The sequence below is a fragment of the Nannospalax galili genome, unplaced genomic scaffold (assembly GCF_000622305.1).
Source record: "Nannospalax galili isolate Female #2095 unplaced genomic scaffold, S.galili_v1.0 scaffold788, whole genome shotgun sequence".
NCBI classification, from domain to species: domain Eukaryota; kingdom Metazoa; phylum Chordata; class Mammalia; order Rodentia; family Spalacidae; genus Nannospalax; species Nannospalax galili.
In genome coordinates this window covers 1,288,939-1,302,928 of record NW_008359996.1, presented here as the reverse complement: position 1 = coordinate 1,302,928, position 13,990 = coordinate 1,288,939, and the positions used below count along the sequence as shown (strand labels likewise).

Here is a 13,990-nt window from a genome sequence, read left to right as displayed (position 1 = left end):
GAGTCTGTGTCTCCTGCCTGCAATCTAGTCTCCCCGGGGGGCAGCATTCCTCTGTCATCAACTCACGGACACCCAGCTTCAGCTGCCCCGTACTTTCCCGCGTGGTCCAGCAGCCGGTGGAACTCGCATATTGAGGAAAGTACACGGGTGAAATAAGGGCGAAAACACGGCTGGACAACGCTCCAGCAGCAGAGACCCACAGAGACACGGAGAAGCCCGCGGGGCCAGACCCGCCATCCTCCAGGCGCATGGCGGAGAAGCCCGCGGACCCACTGTGCCATTCCGGGAGTGTTTGCAGGGACCCGGAGAGCCCAGCGTGCTTGCCAGAGAGAGAGAGAGAGAGAGAGAGAGAGAGAGAAAGAAAGAGAGAGAGAGGAGAGAATGTTATTTCAAGTAGAGGAAAAGGAGAAATGGGAAACTCACATACCTTTAATCCCAGCACTTGGGAGGTAGAGCAGACAGATCTCTGTGAACTCAAGTCCAGCCTGGTCTACAAAGCGAGTTTCAGGTCAGCTGGGTCTACAGAGAGATGCTGTCTCAAAAAGGAAAAAAAAAAAAAGACAAACTATGTAGGACTGTTCTCACACTTAAAGTGGGAAAGAGCCTACATTTAACTCAACAAGGATTATGTATGTAATAGGGCACCTTCTTGACCATATCTACACCATGTTAAAGTTTAGGCTGACTCTAGTTTCTGAAGTTATCAGGCAGTTGGCCCAGGATATGTGAACACATGCAAACTGGACCCTGATTGTCTTGGGAACAGGCCAGAGCATCCTAGAGTGCTCCTGCTAACTGCCGATTTATGGCTTCTGTGGGTTATGGTTGGCTTGCTTCTGTAAAATAGTAATTGTTGATTAATAGAATAGAAATTATTAAGGGGACTCTAGACCTGTATGCTTGGGAACTTAAACTTTTCACTCCTGGTTATAGTTTCTCTGCACAAGAAGCATCCCACAACATTTAGAGGTTCCTAAGATGCAATTACTATAAACAAACCCCCCCTAAAGGGAACTTTGTGACCAGTAAAGACAATGTAGAATAACAGTAAGATCAATAATGTCAGTTTATGAAAAAAGAGGAAGCTAGTTCCATGGTGGGGGAATTGGATGGAAAATTGTGATTTCTTACGTACTTCCTTGATAATGTTTGCCCAAGCTTAATGCTAAATGATTGGCTTCTGTATTCCATTTGCTTGCCCAGAAACAAGTTTAGTATAAAAGAGCCAAAGTGCTTAGACTCAGGGCTGCACTTGGACCCTCTAGGAAAGAGTGTAGCCTGGCTATAAAATCTTTCTTTCTCTAGATTCACCTGTTTGTCTGTTTGGGGCATTTGTGGATCACAGGCTATAACAATATACAATATTAATATAGAGCGAATCCAAATTAGTTAAGGGATAATAGCCAACGTTTCTTAGTGCAGAGGCAGGGGCTAATGGTCTATGAGAATTTTATGGAAAATCTCAATTACTGATAACAATAGGCGGACTTATATGCCTAAAGAGCCCATGTTTCAGGGCTAGAGAGATGTCTCAGAGGTCAAGAGCACTGGCTGTTCTTGCAGAAGATCCCAGCTTGAATCCCAGCACATACATGGTGGCTAACAACCACTCATAACTCCAGTTCCAAGGGATCTGTTGCCCTCTTCTGTCCTCTGTGGGCACTGCATGACACAGGTGCACTTTCATCCATGCATAACACTCATACATATAAAATAAAATAATAATAATAAGCCTGTGTTTCTGAATTAAATGAGTCTTCAAAATATCACACAGTACAGTTATCAAGGATTGGAAAAATACTAAAATAATAAATATACTAAATAATAGGGTTAGCAAAATGACTCAGTAGGTAAGGACATTTGCTGCAAGGCCTGACGACCTGAGTTAGAGCCCCAGGGCCCACATAATGGAAGGAGAGAAACAACTCATGTAAGTCCTCCTCTGACCTCAACTGTGGTGTTAAAATACTGCAGTTCTAGAGTCAAATTATCTTGGGCTATTCATTGCCCACCCCTTTGTCTGACCTCACATATTTACATTACCAAAACCTTTAAAATGTATTCTTAACAGACAGCTCATTCCCACGAATTCAAAAGCTAGGAATAGCGTCATCAGCACCTGCAGCCTGCACAGAGCTTTTCCACCTGCTGATATCTGCCTGCCTGAGGGCCCCAATGTGCTAGCTAAATGCCTTGGTTTATGACTTTCTTCTGTAACTAATATGTCACAGAGCTACTTCCATACTCCATATTCCTAGATCAGGGTCATGAAATACTTGCCTTACAATAAACTATTTCTTAATCCCTTTGAGGTGAGAGCTGGGTGTTGAATTATGTTAAACAATTTTTGTATTCCAGAAATCCTGCTTGGTCATGGGCTTATATTCTCTCTCTCTCTCTCTTTAGTTTTAGGAAGATGAAGTAAACATACTTTCCCAATTCTTCCTGCTAAGGGCAACTAAAAATTTTGGCCATTGTATACGACATAAACATGAAATATGCAGAGAGAAACAGAGTGGCTAGATGACATGGTGATAAGTTTCCTGGGTTTTCTTCTTGCCTCATATATCTCAAACTCAGAGACAAGGAAGCTCCCAGCACAGAAATGGGTATAGAGGTATGAATGGATGGATGAACAAAACAAATGACTAAATAACAGAAAGCCTTCTGTCTAGCTGAAGGACAGATAGCCAAACACTACAGGGGAAAAAGTGCTCATACCTCTAGCTTTGTTAACAAGGACTCTCTCTCTCTCTCTCTCTCTCTCTCTCTCTCTCTCTCTGATAGGGTCTCTCTGTAGTTAAAGCTGGTCTGGAACTATGTAGACTTGGCTGGCCTCAATCTCACAAAGATTTGCCTGCCTCTGCCTCCTGAATTCTGGGATTAAAGGTATGTGCCACCATGCCAGGCTTTAAAATTTATTATGCAAACCAGGCTGTTCCCAGAACCACAGAGCTCTACCTACCTCTGCCTTCCAAGTGCTGGGATTAAGGGTGTGCACCACTACAACTGGACTTAGTATTTTTTGAGATAGGGATTTACTCTATGGCTCTGGTTGGCCTGGAACCTACAGTGATCTTCCTCTCTCTGCTTCTAGAATGTTGGGGGGCTGAGAAGATGGCTCAGTTGGTAAAGTACTTGCCCTGCAAGCATGAAGACCTGAGTTCTGATCCCCAGCACCTGTGTAAAAAGCTTGGCACAGCAGTGCATACCTTTCATTTTAGTGCTGGTGAGGCAGAGACAGGCGGATCCCAGAGCATGCTGGCCAGGCAGCCTAGCTGAATTCATGAGCCTGCTCTCAAAAAGTAATTTTTGAGTGTGATTGAGGAAGAAGCAGAAGCACACATGCACCCACATATGTCAAGGGTCTTTACTGTTATTGTTGTGTGTGTGGTGTATGTGTGTGTATGTGTTCATGTGCATACATGTGTATGCACATGAAGGCCAGAGCTCAACACAAGTACCTTCCACAATTACTTTCCACCTTATTTTTTGAGACAAGGTCTCTCACTGAACCTGAAGCTCACCAATTCAGCTAAACTGACTGGCCAGTAAACCCCAGAGATCCTCCCATCTCTGCCTCCCCAGCACTGGAATTACAGGTGTGGGCCCCAATACCTGTTTTTTTGTTTTGTTTTGTTTTTGGGGTGTGTGTGTGTGTGTGTGTGTGTGTGTGTGTGTGTGTGTGTGTGTCAAACTCAGGTCCTCCCTAGGTTCAGTTCCCAGCACCCACATGGTAGCTAACAATCATCTGTAACTCCAGTTCTAGGGGATCTGACGCCGTCTTCTGGCTTCCATGTGCATTGCATGTACTGGTGCACTTCCACACACACACAGGCAAAACACTCATACACATAAAATAAAAATAAATAAATACAGGCCAGGTGTGGTGGCACACACCTTTAATCCCAGCACTTGGAAGGCAGAGGCAGGCAGATCTTTGTGAGTTCGAGGCCAGACTGGTCTACATAGTGAGTTCCAGGACAGCTGGGGCTACAAGGAGACCCTGTCTCGAAAAAAAAAATAAAATAAATAAATAAATAAATAATTTCTTAAAACTCAAGTCCTTGTGTTTTCAAGGCAAGCACTTTACCAACTGAGCCATCTTCCTAGACCCAAAAGGTTTTTGTTTTGTTCTGAAAATTAATTTTTCTTTACATGTATGTGTGTGACTCTGTGCTGCTTATGTTTACCAGGTTTCAAGTGTTTGTCCAGAAATAAAAATCAATCGATCATACTCTTATTCAATATGCTTTTCTCATTTTATCTCCAGAGATGTGCCTCTGGAGCATGTAATTGAAATAATGTTGGGTGTGTGAGTCACTTGCCTATTATGTTCAAGGCCCTGAACTGGATCTCCAGCACCAAAGAAAGAACATCTCATAAGGCCCTTAGAGTGTTTTAGGTTATGGAGATTTCAGTTCATTTTTCTTAATCCCCTAAAAAGTAAAAACCCCTTTTCAGTTTTCAGAAAGTCTCCATGAAAATACTGCCTACAGGGTCTGGAGAGATGGCTCAGCGGTTAAGAGCACTGGCTGCTCTTCTAGAAGGCCCAGGTTTGAATCCCAGCATCCACATGGTGACTAACAACCACCTATTAACTCCAGTTCCAGGAGATCTGACACCCTCTTTTGTCCTCCTCAGGCACAGCACAACACACAGGTGCACTCACATACATGCAGGCGTAATACTCATATATATAAAATAAAAGATTAAGTAAATAAATGAATAAATAAAAAGAAAATAGGGGCTGGAGAGATGGCTCAGCAGTTAAGAGCACTGACTGCTCTTGCAGAGGACCCAGGTTCAATTTCCAGCACCCATATGGCGGCTACAAACGGTCCTTAATACCAGTTCCAGGGGAATCTGAAGCCCTCTTCTGACCGCCATGGCATTGCATGACATGGGTGCTCTCACATACATGCAAGCAATACACTCATACATATAAAATACAAAAAAATATTTTTTAAAAAAGAAAATACTGTCTGTACACTAAAAGTGAAAGGGAAGAAGCTGATGTCACCCTCAAAATTTCCCAATCTGTTGTTTGCATAACTACTAAATGACAAATGTCCATTTTAGGATGGTTCTGTGATTACTTTGTACCACAGGGGATTATGCTCCAATACCCCCAGGAAATACCTAAGGTGAAGAATAATATCAAACACTACTATATATATATGTATGTATAAATATATATATATATTAATAGAGTCATACCTATGGTGAAGTCTAACACATAATTTGGACACAGGAAGAGATTAACACCAATGATAAAATGGAAGAATTATCACAATACACAGTAATGTGAGTTATGTGGATGTCCTCTCTCAAAATGTTTCATTGTACTATAGATACCTTGTGACATGAGATGGTACAATGCTTGGGGGATAAGTAAGAACGGCACAGGTTTGCAACATGGATTAGGCTGGTATGGATCTTCTGATGTTTCTGTCTCTAAATTATTTTGTTAAAAGTGTCTCACTCTATAGCCCAAGCTAGCCTGGAGCTCATAGCAATCCTCTTGCATCCACCTCTCAGGTACAGGGATTGCAGGCATGAGTACCATACCTGGCTTTCTCCCTCTCTTTGAGATAGGGTCTCATGTTGCTCAGGGTGGCCTAGAACTTACTAAGAGGATTTGAACTCAGGTCCTCATGCTTATGCAGCAAGTTTTACCCAGTAAGTCAACTCCCCAGCTTCTGTTTGTATGTTTGTTTGTTTGTTGAGGCATCTCACCTAGCCCCGGCTGGCCTCAAACTGTCTGTGTAGCTGAGGCTGACCTTGAACTCTTGATCCTCTTGCCACCATCTTCCAAGTGCTGAGATCTCAGATGTGCATTGCCATAGTGGGCAGTTGCCACTGATCTTAATCTCACTTTTTTTTTTCCTTCTTTTTTTACTCTTTTTAACACAGAGTCTCCCTGTAGCCCTAGCTGGCCTAGAACTTGGTACTTAGACCAGGCTGACCTTGAACTTGCAGAGATCTTCCTGCCTTTACCTCCCCAGTGTTGGGATTAAAGGCCTGTGCCACCACGCCCGGTTTTTGTTTCTTTCTATATTCAGTCCACGGCCTTCATCTTTTCACTTAGAGGAAGCACTTTATGACTTTTGTTTGGCACGTTAACTGCCAGCACCAATCGTCTTGGGCTTTGGGGCCGTTAGTAAGTAAAATAAAGGTGAACTGCAATTCCACAATGGCTGCCACAAGAGCCGAGGTTATGGCTGAGAAGCGCACAGCCAGCAGGTAGAGTTTGGTGGGGATTCTCTACACAGAAGAACGGTTCACACTGGAATTCAATAGCATCTGCTGGAAATACGGCAGGAGCCTCACAAGCACTACTTGGAACATCTATTATCATTCCTTAACCTTTTTGTTGTGCAGTATGGAACGGACAAAAAAAAGTGGGAGAAAAGGGTGAGAAAAAGGAGAACAAAGAGGGTCCAGTATTAACAAGAAAAAGACGAGCTAGTTTAGAGTCTGATATTCGCAAACATTTCCACAATAATGTCCTGATTTTAAAGAACCACAAGGCTTGGTGGTGCACGCCCATATCCCAGCACTTGGAGGTAGAGGCAGGAGGAGTTCAAGATAGTGTCTGGTTTTGCAATGATTAAAGAAGATGCTAGAGGAAATAACATCCCAAGCCACCAAAATATGGGGGGAAGGGGGATGTTGTTTGTTTTTCGGTCTTTTTGAGACAGGATCTCCCTGTAGCCCCAGCTGACCTGGAATTTGCTACTTAGACCAGCCTGGCCTTGAAGTCACAGATATCTGCCTGCCTCTCCCTCCCAAGTGCTGGGATTAAAGGCATGCGCCACCATACCTGGCTCAAAATATGGTTTTTAAAGTTTATAAATCTGGGTTGTAAAGATGGCTCAGAAGGTAAAAGTACTCACCATGCCAGCCTGATGCCGAGTTCAATCCACAGAACTTAGAACCAACTCCCAAAAATTGTTCTCTAACACACAGACAAACACACACATCATAATAATAAGTAAAATTTAAAGATTAAAGAATAAGTTAAAGTTTGCTGTCTGAGCTCATAAATTGAGAAGTACTAGGAACTCCTCACAAAAATAGGTAACGTTACATGTTCACAAATATACGTTTCTATTTTAGATTTGTGTGCACACGTATTTAAGTGCATGTATGTGTGCATATTTGAGGGTATGTGGATGCCTCTATGTGTTTGGGTATGTGTGCAAATGTGGATGCATGCATATGGAGGCCAGAAGACAACCTTGGATGTCATCCTCAGGAACTATGTCTATATCCTTTGAGACAGGATCTCCCCTTGTCCTGGAGCTCACAGTTAGGCTAGACAGGCTGACCAGGAGCTCCAGAGATACTCTTATTTCGGCTGCCCAGCTTTTTTTTATGTGGGTGCTGGGGATCAAACTCCGGTCCTCATGCTTTTGAAAGAAGCACTGAGCTATCTCTCCCGCCCCTCCTCTTCCTACTCCTTTTCTCTCTCTCTCCCTCTCCCTTTCCCTCTCTCTAGTTTGGGTTTTTCTGAGACAGTAGCCCAGGCTGCCATGAACTTGGGACTCTCCTGCCCCAGCCTCCCCAGTGCTCAGATTTCAGGTGCTGGCCATTCATCCTGGAAAGAACTCATGAGTGATGTGAAGACAGCATCATTTACCTGGGAGGCTAAGGCTGAAAGATCACTTGAGTCCAGGAGTCTAGAGGGACAGATACCAAGATGATGTCTCTTTAAAAAAAATACATTATCGAGGCCGGGTGTGGTGGTGCATGCCTTTAATCCCAGCACTCTGGAGGCAGATCTCTGTGAGTTCAAGGCCAGCCTGGTTTACATAGTGAGTTCCAGGCCATCTAGGGCTACAGGGAGACCCTGTCTCAAAAAGACCAAAAAAAAAAAATCTGCCGGGTATGGCAGCACACACCTTTAATCCCAGCACTTGGGAGGCAAATCTCTGTGAGATTAAGGCCAGCCTGGTCTGTATGGTGAGTTCCAGGCCTGCTGGAGCTACAGGTTTCACTGTGTATGATCTCGGGCAGGTTGCTTGGTCTCATCTGAACTGTATCTTTGAACACAGGACAGGAAAGCAAAGATCTCTTCTAGCTCAAAAAGGTGAGGAGACTCTGGCTGAGCTTAGAGTGACTAAGAAGGCCCAGACCAGGGCTCTTCCAGGACTGGACAAAGCTTTCAGGGAAGGGTTGGCAAATGGCTAGAACTCTCAGCAGTTCTTTGGGCTCAGCCTCCCAAGGGCTGAGCTGCCAGTGTGTGGTGCCATGCTTAGCTAATCTTTACAGTTTTAAAATATACATATGTTTTAATATATTATTTTTTTATGTGTATGAGTGTATTGCCTGCATGTATGTGAGTGCACCCATGTAGTGCAATGCTGCAGAGGTCAGAAGACGGCATCAGATTCCCCTGGAACTGGAGTTAAGGACGGTCCATAGCTGCCATGTGGTTAGTTTATGTGTATGCGTGTTTTGCCTGCATGTAGGTAAATGCACCCGTGTCATGCAGAGGACAGAAGAGGCTGTCAGATCCCCTGGAACTGGAGTTACGGACAGTTCTTAGCTGCCATGTGGGTACTGGGATTCAAACCCAGGTCTCCTGCAAGAACAGTGTTCTTAACCACTGAGCCATCTCTCCAGCCCCAAATATATTTTTATTTATGTGTATGTGTGTGCATGCATGAGTTTATGTGCACCATAAGGCAGAGGGCACTGGGTCTCTTGAAACTGGAGTTACAGGTAGTTGTGAGCTGCCTGATGTTGGGAACCAAACTACAGGGTGCTCTGGAAGAGGCATAAGTGTTGCACCCACTGAGCCATTTTGCCAGTCCCATAAATCTTTGACTTTTTTTTTTTTTTTTTTGGTCTTTTTGAGACAGGGTTTCCCTGTAGCCCCAGCTGATCTCAAACTCACAGCGATCCACCTGCCTCTGCCTCCCAAGGGCTGGGATTATAGGCATGTGCCACCACGCCCAGCCAGTCTGTATTTTTTTAAAAGCTAGAATTTTTTGTGTGTGTGAAATACTTTTTAAAATGTCAACCACTAATTTAATCTACTTTTTACTGATCGATCTTCAGAAAGTCATATAGTCCAAACTAGCCTCAAATTTGTGATCTTCCTGTCTCTGCCTCCCAAGGGCTGGGATTAAAAAAGGCGTGTGCCCCTACAGCCAGCCAGTCTTTGTATTTTTTTTAAAAGAGAAGCTAGAATTTTTTGTGTGTGAAATACTTTGATTTTTAAATGTCAACCACTAATTTAATCTACTTTTTATTGATCGATCTTCAGAAAGTCATGTAGTCCACACTGGCCTCAAATTTGTGATCTTCCTGTCTCTGCCTCCCAAGTGCTATACCACCACACCAGGCTCTTGACCAGTAACTTTTAACCTTTGAAAATGCAGCAAGCCCAATTCACAAAGGACCATCAGCTTTAACTTCTGCACTGAAGAGGCAACAGGTTAAATTGACTCTCTTCAACCTTAACTCTCTCAATATTTCTGAGCCAGGAAACTGTCCTTGCTTCCCATTTGGAGTTCTTGTGGAGTTTCCCACCTCAGACCTGCCAAGAAAACCTGGGGCAGTGGGAGCTAGTGTCTACAAACCAAGCTGCTAACCACCTCAGAGTGCACTGGGTCTCCAAGACCAACTCTTGCTAGAAATTTTGACTTCCTGGAGGATGCCAGAGGTTCAAATCCCTGGGCTGTCTTAGGGCTTCAGGCAGGATGGATTTGTCACCCTCTGCCTTGTCATTTTTAAGGCCATCCTCCACACTTCTGGAGTATACCTGGAAAGTGTCGGAAAGCCACAGGTGGGTCTGGGTCCCCTTGGCCAGGGGCCAGGGATATAGACAACTCACTGGCTTCCCTGCCCTTACTGTCCCTAGCTTCAGACCGATGGACCCACTGATGCTTTGCTACAGCTGACTTTCGGCTAAAGCACCTGCCACACTGAGGGCAGGGGTAGGGACGCTCGCCACTGTGGATCCGCCTGTGGGCTGCCATTTCAGAGCTCTGGCGAAAGCAGCGCCCACAGTCAGGGCACGAGTAAGGCTTCTCACCGCTGTGGGTGCGCGTGTGGCGCCGAAGATCTGATGCGTGGGCAAAGGCTTTGCCACAGTCTGTGCAAGGGAAGGGGGTCAAGCCACTGTGCACGCGCTGGTGCTGATGGAGGGCAGAGCTCTGGCTGAAGCAGCGGCCACAGTCAGCACATCGATAGGGTTTCTCCCCAGTGTGCACGCGCAGATGGGTTGTGAGGGCAGAGCGCTGTGTGAAGGTCCGGCCACAGTCAGGACAGCGATGGGGCCGTTCCCCGCGGTGTATGGCCCGGTGCTTTCTCAGCGAGGAAGCCCGGGCGAAGGGCTTGCCACAGTCAGGGCAGCAGAAGGGCTTTTCCCCCGTGTGGGTGTAAAGGTGCTCTGCCAGCGTGGAACGCCAAGCAAAACTCTTTCCGCACACCCCGCAGCCATATCGCTGGTCTGCTCTCGGGACAGGGGGGTGGGCACGGAGAAGGGGGTGACACTTGTGAGAGGCCTTGGACAGCAGCTCCAAGCTGCAGGGGGACCCAGCAGTGGAGGAACAGGTGACGTTCAGCTCAGCTAGGGTAGAAAGTGTCTTCAGTAGTGCTTCAGCCTCTTTCCTTGGTCTTTTCCCCTCCCTGTGTCTGGACTCTGCTGGGAGATAATGAAAAGGCTCGTTCATCAGGTTCCTTGATTCCCACAACACCTCCCAGTGACAAGCAGGATACTTGAGAGGAGAGGTGACAGCACCTGAGCTGCAGCATGCAGGAAGAATGGATGTTCGAGGTGGCAGGGGCATCCTAAAGGCCTCATTGTGGTCCACATTCTCAAGGCCAGTGGGCCAAGCACTTGACAGAGGTTGACAGGGAGAACTAAGGAAGCCATATGAGCCTCCAGAAAGGAAACACAGGGGTGGTGGAGAAGCCAGAATGATGATGCTGGGCTGCAGTCAGCGTAGCTTAGGAGCTAACCAGGTGTGAGGTGGGAGCAGTGAACAGTCAGGTAGGCCCAGGGTCTCAGCAGGGCCAGGTCACAATCACAGCCCCTTTCTAGATGAATCCAGGGGCCAGGTACAAATGGCCTAGGCCAGGAAAGTAATTCAGGGAAGAAACTGCCAGGCAGACAAGCAGAGTCGCCAGAAAGTACCACAACGAGCCCAGCACCCCGTACTTCACCTTTGTCGGCCACTTCTGGATCCTGGGCGGCGGCACCCCACAGTTCAGCCTCTTCCTCCACCCAGGAGATGAGCGCTGGCTTGGCGCCTCCGCCTCCTGGGAGGGAAAGAAAGCAAACCCACGCTGTAGGGAGGCCGAGCCAGGGTCCAGCTGCCCGGACCTAGGAGTGCCCACTCCACGTGTGGGACCCACGGTGCCACGCTCCACGCGGGCCCAAGGGCTCTCACCCAGCGCGCCCAGGAGGCCGTAGGTCTCGCACATCACCTCCCGGTACAGGGCTCTCTGCGCAGGCCGCAGACACCCCCACTCCTCCCGGGAGAAGTACACGGCCACGTCAGCGAAGCTCACCGCCCCGGGGTCAGTAAACGCTGGCTGTGCACAGGGCGGCGCCGTGGGTACCACCGGCCCCGGAGCCGGGCCAGCCATCGTCCCCTGCCGGGCCTGGCTCCGAGGGCCACCCGCGCCCGGGTCGTACACTAGGGCCGAGGAGGGACAAGAACCAGCTCCGCGAGGACGCACTACGGCAGATAAACACGCAAAGCGGAGAGCAGCCCGAGGAATCGGAACCTGAGGATGCCTTCATAAATAAGGTGGCGATGGGGTCTCACGAACCGTGCGTCCTCGCCGCCGTGCCCAGGCTGACGTCACTGGTCTTTCCGGGTCATTGTCTCCTAGCCCTCTTCCAAAATGGCCACAGCATCTTCAAGTGCCGAAAACTTAGTCTCCGGCCGATGGGCCCGGGTGGGCGGGGACTTCTCTGCGCAGGAGGCGGAGATGCAGCCGGGAGTGCGAACGCCTCTGGGGCCTCACTGTCTGCAGGTTAGCAAGAGCCAGGCAGCCTGTCAAGTAGGTGTTTAGGTTGTTTTGTCTCGGGTCAATATATCCTGGAGCCGCAGTCTGTGGAGGGAAGGCCGTGGATAAGAGATCAGAAAATGAAGCAGGTTCCCAGTTTGGGAATTTTCACGTGCCGGAGCGTGTCTGACCCGAACAGAACTCTCATCAACCAGGACGCCATGTATTTGCATGGCAGAGATTGCATAGCTCGAAATTACACACATAACGGCTGGCATCTACCCTAAAACTGTACACCAGCTAATCTGAACTGCCCTCCTTCACTCCCATGGAGAAATTCACGCCAGGAAACTACACACAAAGAACTCATCCTAACCAATACACTACATGACCCATGGAATTATAGTTATTACCAGCCTGCTGCCCTCTTGCGGTATTACTGTAGCTATATGGAATATTTAAGGAAATATGGATTTTTAATCCTTGTTTTCTCCCTCTGTCTCTGTCAGCAAATTTCAGCTGACAAGTTTATGGTTAGAACATTTGACACAGCTAGCCAGACCGTCTTGTGTCCTGATGAAATTTCCTCAACTCTGTTTGTCTCAGTGGAGACTTCTGCAATGATTTTCAGTCTAAGGATTTTTTAAATTTTATTTATTTTTATTTTTTATGTGTGTGAGTATGAGTGTTATGCCTGCATATGTGTAAATGCACCAGTGTCATGCAGTGCCTGCTGAAGACAGAAGAGGGTGTCAGATCCCTTGGAACTGGAGCTGTGGATGGTTGTTAGCAGTGGTTTAGGTGCTGGAATTTGAACCAGGGTCTTCTACAAGAATAGCCAGTGCTCGCAACCGCTGAGCCATCTCTCCAGCCCTGGACAGAGAATTTTTTTTTTTAACATTTGTTTTCTTTCTAAATTTGTAATTTGCCTAATTTTGAAACTGTACTGATAGCCAATCAATATGTAAGTTTCCTTCTCACTGTAACCCAGTGCCTAAAGTATAAAAGATATGTGCTACTTTCCTTCAGGGCTCAGAACTTTAAGACAGGAGTCTCTCTGGGCCAAGGCTGCTAAACCTGCTTCCTGCATCTCCTGGTGCTGTCTTATCTGTCCTGAAGCAGTATGCCAATAAACTCTCTTCCTGTTCTGGTCTCAAGGGTGAACTCATTCATCACCCACTTCACTGTATAGTCCATCATGTTCCTTTTGTGCCCTCCTTGCAAAAAACTGGGTGACAGCTTGCCACGGTCTCTGAACCCCTTCGTCTTGGGGAGAGGAACAAGAGGCTGTGGTGATGGGGGTCGAGGAGGGGTAAGTGCGCTGTCAGCCGTTTCGCCAGCCCTTCTCTCCCAGGACAATCAGACGTGACAGGGAGTAGCTTTAAGCTAGAACTCATTTATTATTAAGGCTGAACAATATTTAAAGGCAACAACCACAAGCATAGCATAGGCGGGGAGGCCGGCATCCAATCAGCTCAGAGGTCACGTATTAGCACGCAGGCCCTTCTCATAGCATAACATAGTGTTCACGAGGTGGTCATGCGTCCTTCACTGGCTAAGCTTTAATCAGTACTACTTTCTCTTTTTGTTGCGTGCCAAGCTGGCCAGCTGGCTCCGCCTTCACCTAAGCTGCTCGGCGCCATCTTATTACCATACCTCCACAACAGTTTTACCTCAAAGAGTGTGACAGTGGCAAGACACTCACTAGTTCAAGGCCAGCCTGGACTACCTATAATAGTGAGATTGTATCAAAAAACACCAGCAACAGAACTGGAGAGATGGCTCAACAGTTAAGATCCCCGGCTGATCTTGCAGAGGATCTGATTTTGATTCCCAGCACCCTCATGGCAGCTCACAACCTTCAGTAACTCCAGTTCCAGGAGATCCAACATCCTCTTATGGTCTCCAGAGGCATTGCACGACATGGACACACTTACATACATGAATTCATACATATAAAATAATATATATATACCAAAAATAAAAAAATTTAAAGAAAAAATAGCACTAGGTATAG

General features: G+C 46.8%; 1 protein-coding gene across 2 annotated transcripts; it reads right to left on the bottom strand.

Annotated features, from left to right (window-relative positions):
* Positions 1–9,243: 9,243 nt before the first annotated feature.
* On the bottom strand, positions 9,244–13,332 carry Znf764 (zinc finger protein 764). 2 transcript variants are annotated; one of them, XM_029559067.1, is made up of 4 exons: positions 13,154–13,332; positions 11,409–12,078; positions 11,182–11,277; positions 9,244–10,657 (listed from the first exon to the last, which is right to left on the bottom strand). In XM_029559067.1, the coding sequence occupies exons 2-4, from the start codon at positions 11,605–11,607 to the stop codon at positions 9,744–9,746; spliced, it is 1,209 nt and encodes a 402-aa protein (XP_029414927.1). In that variant the 5' UTR covers positions 11,608–12,078; positions 13,154–13,332; the 3' UTR covers positions 9,244–9,743. The 2 variants fall into 2 exon arrangements, with proteins under 2 accessions (XP_029414927.1, XP_008822069.1); XM_008823847.2 differs by lacking the exon at positions 13,154–13,332 and having other exon boundaries at positions 11,409–12,612.
* Positions 13,333–13,990: the final 658 nt, after the last annotated feature.